The sequence below is a fragment of the Coenobita brevimanus genome, chromosome 69 (assembly GCF_032717465.1).
Source record: "Coenobita brevimanus isolate Jiangsu-jjx chromosome 69, ASM3271746v2, whole genome shotgun sequence".
In the NCBI taxonomy this organism is placed as follows: Eukaryota; Metazoa; Arthropoda; class Malacostraca; order Decapoda; family Coenobitidae; genus Coenobita; species Coenobita brevimanus.
In genome coordinates this window covers 30500763-30509714 of record NC_137022.1, presented here as the reverse complement: position 1 = coordinate 30509714, position 8952 = coordinate 30500763, and the positions used below count along the sequence as shown (strand labels likewise).

Genomic DNA, 8952 nt, shown 5'->3' with positions numbered 1-8952 from the left:
AAAGAAAATTAATTCTGGTCGTTGTGAAATTGACGATTGTTTTAGCACCAGATAAATAGGACATTGTAGGCAAGTTTATACATTGTTAAGGTCACTGTACAAACAGTTGTTAATGGAGAAATTAATCACCAAGGATCATTCAGTTCATCTCATATCTGTTATCACCTTTATTTATTTGCAGTTGGAGGTCAGTGCATTCATTCTGTAAGGAGTATGAAGAGTTCTTATTATGTGTGTGCTTTTTAGATGTTCTTTTTCCTGCACTCGAGTTCATGGATATCACAGAAAAATTTCCCCATCCAGGTTACATTGCTGCCTAAAAAGCTGGTTGCCTTTACTCTAACTTTGCTTAAAGTTACCATCTCTCCATCTTGAATGCTGAGTTGTAGCAAAATATTAACACTTATATATTCTGAGTTGTAGTAAAATATTAACACTTGTATATGATGTTAGTCATGCAGCAAGTGGTATGAAAACTATGGCAAGCTGTAGCATTGTCTTTTTCTGACACTGATGTACATGACATGCTGGAAAAGGACAACAATCTGGGCCCAGATTAAGGTAAAAGAACTATATTGTGGTAGTTAGAACACCTTAATCAGAGTGACTGCCTTCCTTAAGTTTGATTTCGTAAAGGTGACTGGAGGCTTTTTGATCATGTACTGCCACCAAGGGAAGTAAACTGGTCATTTACCCATAGAATGGACGACAGTAACCTAGCCCTGGACCCCTAAACATTGAACGGGGTAAAATTGGATTGCTTGGCTGCTGTACAGTACGTCTTTTACCTTAACTTGGCTCAGAGTTTCATGCTTTTGTAGCTCAGTGGCAGAAAAAGATAGGGCTACTGCTCTACATCCTTTCTATAGCACATCTTCACTTCTAGCATCATACAGTGTTAATATGTGCTTACAATTCAGTACACAACTTGGGGAGGTAGCAGTTCTAAACTATGTTTGAGTAAAAAGAGTATAGTTTCACCCAACTTGCATGACTAGTTGTATGGAAAAATTTGCAGTACCAGTATATTGGAACACATCCCTGGCATATAGTGAGTACTTACTGTAAATGCAGTCTGAATTAAAGGGTGTTGTTTAAAAATTATGTCTTTTTGCACACAGCAGGTTCTGTTCTCTTCATCTTCATATTTGGGTTGTAGCATTATACTCACACCTAAATACTATGCTAGTCAAGAAGAAGTGCTGTGGAAATATGGAGCCGTGGTATTGTGTTGCTGCCAATGAGTAACGAGCAATAATCTGCCAAAAGACAAAAATCCGATTAAGTGAAAACGGTACATATAGGTTGCAGTGGAACTTAAACCCCATGAATCCAGTTGATATCCCTTTTTAAATTTATTCTTGTTGCTAGTATTGTTTTATTCAACTTAGGAAAGGCATCTCGTATTAGAAGGGCTGTATCATGCCTCCAATTTGAAATATCTAAGTAGAAGAAAATTGTCGGATGAAAATAATAAGTTGAATAATATCCCCAGTTCAGTGGATTAATAGGGAATTTTTTTGTGGTTTACCAAGGACTTAACCCCTTCAGCCAGTACTGTATTTTTTATTCTTGTTACCTCCAGACTATTTTATTCATACTTGGAGAAGCTTCTTGAACTTGAGAGGTTAGATATAGCCTTCATTTGCCTCCTTACTACAAGAGGTCTCCCCAAAGCTGAATTTAACTGTGTGGACGTAGCAGAAATAAACTGGTAGTGTCACTGGACTTGGACTGGAGAGATTAATAGCAAAAAAGAATGTCAAAAAAGAGAGTTAGAATGAGAACTTAGCGTATCGATTATGGCGTCTAAACAAGGACGACAGTAGATGCAGCTGTGTTTTCTGCAGTATTTTACTAAGGCTATATATATTATCCAATTTGTTGTGATTGTTGCTCATTGACTTGACTCAACCTGACTTGTAATGGAAAGGAACTTTTTTATTTTTATTTTTTTATATACTGTAATGTGATTTTAATCAGTCTGGTGTGAAATTGTGGCTCATATACTCACAGGGTAAGCAGGCTCCCCAGTACCTTTTCCTTATTTATTTATTCTTGCATATGGCACTTCAAAATATTCTTGTGTGTTATTTATGCAGCTTGTGTTGTTTTTAAACAGATATAAGTAGCACAAAGCAGAATATTAATGTGTAGTTTGCAAAGTAGATGAAGAAAGAGGTACTATACTCTTTTCATTTTCACATGTCCCAAAGTTGCCACCTGTCCATCCAGAATGCTGAGTGGTAACAACATATGAATACTAAAATACAATGCCAGTCATGGAGAAGTGCTATGTAGTACAGTAGTATTCTTGTTTTCCATTGCCGAGCTATGAAGTAAACTGCAAAAGGACATAAATATGGGCTAAGTTAAGGTGAAACAACTATAGGAAGCCTACTAAGCTGACGAGAGTATGAGCCTGTGTGTGTGTGTGTGTGTGTTCCAGGGGCTTGTGTATAAATGTGTATGTACGAGAGAGTGGAGCAGGCTTCACAACTGTATAGATTCCGTTCCCCTGTCTTACCATAGCGTCATACCCGGCACTGGGAAAGTTTCAAACATAGGAGAAAGAAATTATTGTTGTTGATACATGAGGTTGTCAGGTGCTTGCCATTATTTATTTTTCTGCTTTTAGTGTCCCCCTTCCACAGCCAAAATCAACAGTGCCGGTGCATAGACACTGGCCGCTGGAACAGAGGGCCATTTTTTAGTCGCTTTGCAGATTTTATAACACCTCTTTGTCAGTGATTTATTTTGCCTGTTACATCTTATTATCCTCATGTAATTGAAACAAATTATGCTCATACCTGAAAATTATATAAGTAACAGACGAGACTGCTAAGGTGTAACATGCATAAGAAATTGTGATGAAAAATGTGGTACCAGTATGAAATCTACCCTGCGACATAGAATAAGGCCGTCCATACTGCCACATACATCTCAGCTGTAGACTTTGCCAGTGCCCTCTATTTTCAGTTACATTAGACTTTTAACTATGTCGGAGCTCCCATTCAGATAGATGAGGACTGTACAAAAGTGACATGTAATTCTTCAGTTATGTATTCCTTCCAACATTTTAAACTTGTTTTTTTTATTTTGTTATCCTTTGTGACACGGTGTCTGATTACAGTGACCGTTCAGTAGTTTAAAGTATGTACTGTACCTTAGTTTTATATCCACAATATTTCCATGTCTTTCTGTCATGGTATACTCTGTGTTTTGTATTGCCTCTCTCAAGCTGTGTTTCAAGGGTACCAGGAGTGGCCTTGCCCAGTAGTCAGGAGTTAGTGGCTGGCAGGAAGTACTGTATTTGCTATACCACTATATTGTGGCAGTGAAACAATGTTAGCATAGTGCTTGAAAAAATGATTTGTAATTTGAACGGTGCCATCGGCAACATGAAGTCCAGGCATGTCTTCAGCTTCTCTCCTCGTGAACTTTGATAATCACTGTGGTGAATCTACATCAAATGGCACTGGTGACTTTATTTAGCCATAAGTTAGTGTCATCAGTGTTTGTTTCAGACTTCAGACTATTTTTCATAGTAAAGTACATGGAGACAAAAACAGATGTGGCAGGGCTTTTGTTGCCAGTAGTACAGTACATTACCCAAAGGCAACAAGCTTTAAAACTTTTATATGGAAAAAAGACGCTAGGGTACTTTTCCCAGATTTCCTTTTGCAACTTATTCGTCATCTTTTTATCAGCAATTACTGTGTAGAGAAGCTGCCTTAGACATGGCAGTTAAATGCAAAAGAATTTTTACACAATATGACAATATCTTGGGGAAAATACTGAACAATGAAACTGATGTGTGCTCATTGCTGTCACATGTTTTGGTAAGGCTGGTAATATTATACATTTGGTAGGGCTTGGCTGTTGGTACTACTGGTTTATCTTTGTGTATCTTGTGTACCTTAACTTGGCATTTGATTTCACATTTGAAATACTTTGTTTTGTACTTGACATAGTTAATATTCTAAACTCCACATACATTAATGAAAAAGTTGTTTTTGTAATCCTTTCATCAGTTAAACATTGCCTAACGAAAAGTAAGGCTTGAAGGAGGATACAAGTATTGAAAAAAATCAGATTTATTATGTGCTGAGCTGTGTAATATTCATGAACAGAAGCTAGTTCCCTGTGTTTGTATGAATTTCACATGAAAATACAATTCTGCAACACGTAACTCCTTAAAAATACAAAGACCGTATTATTCCAAAGGTTATGGGAACAACAATGTACAGTGCAGAGTTTACCACCTATGTAAATTACTATACTGTTCATATTTATACAGCTAGATTCCCCTCACTCCAAACACAAGTCCCACCTATGAAACAGTGGAAATTGTGAATATTCAAGAATATATTAATTAGCATTCTATGCAACACAAAGCAGAGGATTATGATGCATGTACTGGTACAGTACTCTAAAGATATGAATTTTAATAACGGCACAAAAAGTGTTAAGGTGGCTGAAATGTAATGAGTGTGGTCAGAGTTTATCCGTCCTGGTCACAGCACACCACTTCTCCCCCTGCTTTACCACACTGCCATCCTTCAATAGTTTGGTCAGGTGGTGTGACACATTGCCTGCTGCTGCTGCATGCAGGTGTTCTGGAGTGTCCTGTGGGTGAGCAAAGCTAAGAAGTATTACATGCATGAACATACAAACTGTAGATCATCTAACTACATTATGATACATAACAAGACTGTGGCTCTCCACACTGCTCAATCTTTAGCACCCTCTCTATTTACTGTAATCTCTTATCCCTTAGGTCACTCTGCATAACCCTGTTCCACACGACATTAATGCTTTATGGTCTTGTCCTTCCTCTCAATTCTTCATTTGCAACTCTAACATCCCCAGACTTGTCACTGAAGGACACACTTCACACCGTCAAATCACTATCATTTCTGTACATTTGAGCCTATGAATGTCCTCTTCCTTTACTCCCCAAGCCTCTCCACCATACAGCATTATACTCCTCACTCATGCTGCACACAAAAACACCTTAGCATGGAAAAAAAAGCCCTCTCAGTGTCAGGAGGGTCAACAGCTCCCTAAACTTCTACCAGCTACCCATCCTTTCTACTGAGCTAGCTCCAGCCCCACCTCCACCATAGATCGTGTCTCCTAATGACAAAACACACACTTAAAAGGACTCTCCAGTGAGATTAATTCTTTTTGACATCTCTCCTGTATGCTCTTCTTTACATACATGCTCAAAAGCAGCATTATTTTGCAATCTACCTCCAGTACCATTATAACTCTTATGCACCCACTTATCACAAACACTGCAATAAATGGAGTTGTTTCCCACACCCTTGTATAAACTGCACATGATCACACTCATGCTTTGACAGTATTGCCCTTAATATCATCACTTTTGTGTGTTGGCTCTCAAACCTTGTGCCCCATTCCATCTATCCACTTCCTAAAGATAGCGAGAATATATAAAATATGCCAACGGACTGAAGGAATCAGATATATGTAATGAACTAATGTACCGAACTTAGCCTTGGGTCCCTTCACCTTGAAAAGGGCAATATGGGTATGACTGTTTCAGTTTCCTTTATCTACAAAATATTAAGTTGACTGACCGTGTAGATGATCTTAACCAGTTCCATGGGTGTAAGGAACTTGTTTGTTGCACTGGTGAGGGCAGCCATGATCTGCTGCTCACGTTGATTGCGGTGGTTGATGTAGTGACTGATCTTGTCCAGAGGTTCCTCAATCACTGGACCGTGCCCAGGGTAGATCACTTGTGGTTTCAATCCATGAATCAGCTGAAATTGATATGATCTGTTTTTTTTTTGTTTTTTTTAACAAAATCTTTATAATATTAATTCCTTTAACACATTGCTCACTATAATCTGTTTACAACTTACGCTTAAGGCTGTCACACTATATATCTGTTTACAACTTGTGGTTTAAGCCCATGAATCAGCTAAAAATGGAATGGTAAGTCCTTGACATTATAAGCTGCCTACTTTTGTCGTTCCATTTCACCTATTGTAAATTACAGAAGAAAAAAAATTGTCTCCTGAAGTTTCTTTGGTACCCATGGGCTAATGCTGATGTGTTAGGTTTCCCAGCACACATTTCTCAATTATAAATGACTACCTTTAAAACCATCACTTATGCTGGATGATGCCTTCACATGGTGGCACAAATACAGCCAAATGCCTGGTTAAATTAATGTCCCTCATCTCCCACTTACTCCCTAAAAGGAGGATGGTATTGCAAAGTAGTTTCAGCCTGCAGACCACTGGGTTCATTTCTACACAAGTTTGAGACCATGAAAACAAGTCAAATTACTGTATACAGTAGCTGTGCATGGATACAGACTTGAAGTGAGGCCATGTACGAGTGTAAGTCCTCAAAGACGGCCGTGCCTTCGCCCAGGATGCAGTCACCACTGAAGATGGCACCTTCCTCGATCAGCTCCAACACAACGTGGTCTGTTGTGTGGCCAGGGGTGTGGTGGACCCTGACAGATATTTACGTATATACATGTGAATTATACCTCTCTCTCCTGCCTCTAACTGTGTTGTATTTTCCTTCATCATGGTGAAAGCTTTTGTCATTCCCTGATCTTAAAACTCATTGGGGGAATTTCTCTCTCTCTCTCTCTCTCTCTCTCATGCACAAACATATTAATAATCTCAATAAAACACAGATTAACCCTGGTATGGTAAATTGCTCACATGGTAAATACCTGCAGTACTTACTAACCTCAGTGTAGCACCCTCCGTCACAATCTCGTCTTGGTGTTTGAGCTGATGGTGTGTCGCGGTGGAGGGTATTGGTGTGTCATCGGCATCCACACGAGGGTACTTGTACACGGTGACTTTGTCTGAGGAATACACACATCACTGTCATCAATGCTGCCACTGTCATCATCACCACCATCCCCATCACCACAATCATCATCATCCAGACATAAATCATCATCATCATCTAGATCTCTTTTTCCCACCTAAGAATGGGGTGAGGCAGGGTTCAAAGCAAGAAAACCATGAAAGACAAACACTGCTCTCTGTCACTGCAGTACAGTATGGTTCTGGAGAGGGATGCCCTTATGTGGTGCTATTAATGTACTGTAATCAGGTGGTTCCACTTCCTGGAGAGGTTAAGCTGAGAGAAATCCAGTTGTCAACAACAACAGCACAATATTCTTAACTAATTACACACAGAAGACACACACTAAGTAGATACATGTAGTATGCAAACACATATGGTATGGAGAAACAGAGGAGAGACAGTAGGGACACACACAGTAAGCAAACACATGAAATAAGCAATGACATTCAATAAAAAAGACATAGGCAGTAGGCACACACATACAGAAAGGGAATACAGTACTGTACATACAGAAAGAAGACATACAGTAAGCATACACATACAGCAGAAGACATGTACACACCCTTAAGGCTGCCGAGGACATCACCAAGACCGCCTATGTGGTCGTGGTGCCAGTGCGAGATGACAATTTTGTCAATGGTGGTGTTGTGTTGCGACAGAACAGACATCAGTGACGACAGGTACTCAGTGTTATTGTGCTCCCCAACATCCAACAACACTCGGCTGCAGGAGAATTTGTACTGTTATATCTAATTCTTTCACTTTAATTTGGCTATGATTTCCATACTTTTGCATCTTGATTTCATATAATGCAATGGCACAGTGAGATAATTCTATCTATCTATCTATCTATTGCCAGATGCCATAATCCCATAAGGGGTGGCCATTTGACTCTGAGTTAGTTGTTTTACAGGTAGGGGCACTAACCCTCCACCAACCCACTTGTTGACACGTAGGGAGCTCATATAGTTTGGTTATATGGTTACCACCCAGCATTGTAAATGGTTTCTTGGCTTACAGGAAACCATTTGGCTTGTCACTCAATGTAAAGCCACCTGTAAGAAGTGACAGGAAAGATGGGAGAAATAGAAAGAGAGGAGGGCAGGCACAGAAACCGCTCTGAATTCTTTCCACAGCACTTCTTAGTGACCTGCATCATATTCTCATGTTATCTAGGCTTGAGATGACAATTTAAGGCCCAGTCAGTACAGTAAAAAAATATATATAATTTTTTGGAATACCAAAACCAAGAACAGCTATGTAGCATGTCTATTCCAACCTGACACACACTGCTAACCCATTTCAATGGAGCTGATGGTCATATGCAATCAGATTTCACCTGATGGAACCAGACCACTCCAACTTAAGTCCCATGAAATTGTATGAGCCCTATTTCTGAAAGGAATGAGCCACCTTGGTAAATTGTGGTTGCATGAAATTCAATGAGTCTGTTATGTTGTACCGTAGGAATGAGTCTCATTAGTTACTAGTCAAGTTTAAGCTCCATACTACCCCTGGGCATCGACTAATCTGAAATGGAGGTATAGAAACCCCAAACCGCAATCTGTCATGAATCAGCTGATCCAGTCAGTGTGCCAGAGATCATTGAACAAAGCCATATTTTGTACTCACTTCTTGCCAGTACCAATAAGGTATGTGTTGGTGCCCTGTAGGGTAAAGGGTCCAGGGTTACATCCTAAAATTCTGATAATACGGGGGCCAAGTTCCGCAACTTTGGATATAAATGTAGCCATCCTTCTCAACGTCTCAGATTATACTTCTCACCTGGTTAGGCTGGTTATCTCACCTCACATGGTTATAATTTGTTCTTTGGTTCATTCATTTGACTAGTTTTAGTATTAATAAGCTTGTTGTAAATTAACAGTACAGATTAATCATTATTTTTGCATTACGTCTGGTTAAAACTAGTCGTCGGACCTAAGGAAAGTGCATTAATTATTTTTAGCCATTTACTTGTACTGAAGATTACATGTGCAATCCTTCCTTATATACTGACAGGATAATATTCTCATATTTTAATAAAATATAATTTGATATCAACCGTAATATTCCCAAGTTGTG

General features: G+C 39.2%; 1 protein-coding gene across 1 annotated transcript; it reads right to left on the bottom strand.

Annotated features, from left to right (window-relative positions):
• Positions 1-1326: 1326 nt before the first annotated feature.
• LOC145406207 (endoribonuclease LACTB2) lies at positions 1327-8635 on the bottom strand. Its single transcript, XM_080277413.1, has 6 exons — positions 8503-8635; positions 7433-7593; positions 6742-6862; positions 6355-6496; positions 5607-5792; positions 1327-4629 (listed from the first exon to the last, which is right to left on the bottom strand). Exons 1-6 carry the CDS (start codon positions 8622-8624, stop codon positions 4498-4500), a joined length of 864 nt encoding a protein of 287 aa, XP_080133539.1. The 5' UTR covers positions 8625-8635; the 3' UTR covers positions 1327-4497.
• Between the last annotated feature and the right edge of the window lie 317 nt (positions 8636-8952).

What these genes read in the sequence shown, in the direction of transcription:
- LOC145406207 (XM_080277413.1), bottom strand. Translation starts at nt 8,624, where the DNA reads ATGGCTACATTTATATCCAAAGTTGCGGAACTTGGCCCCCGTATTATC. An exon ending in CTTATTGGTACTGGCAAGAA is followed by an intron (nt 7,594 to 8,502) that starts GTGAGTACAAAA and finishes ATTCTCCTGCAG; the next exon opens with CCGAGTGTTGTTGGATGTTG. An exon ending in TGGTTAAGATCATCTACACG is followed by an intron (nt 4,630 to 5,606) that starts GTCAGTCAACTT and finishes GCTCACCCACAG; the next exon opens with GACACTCCAGAACACCTGCA.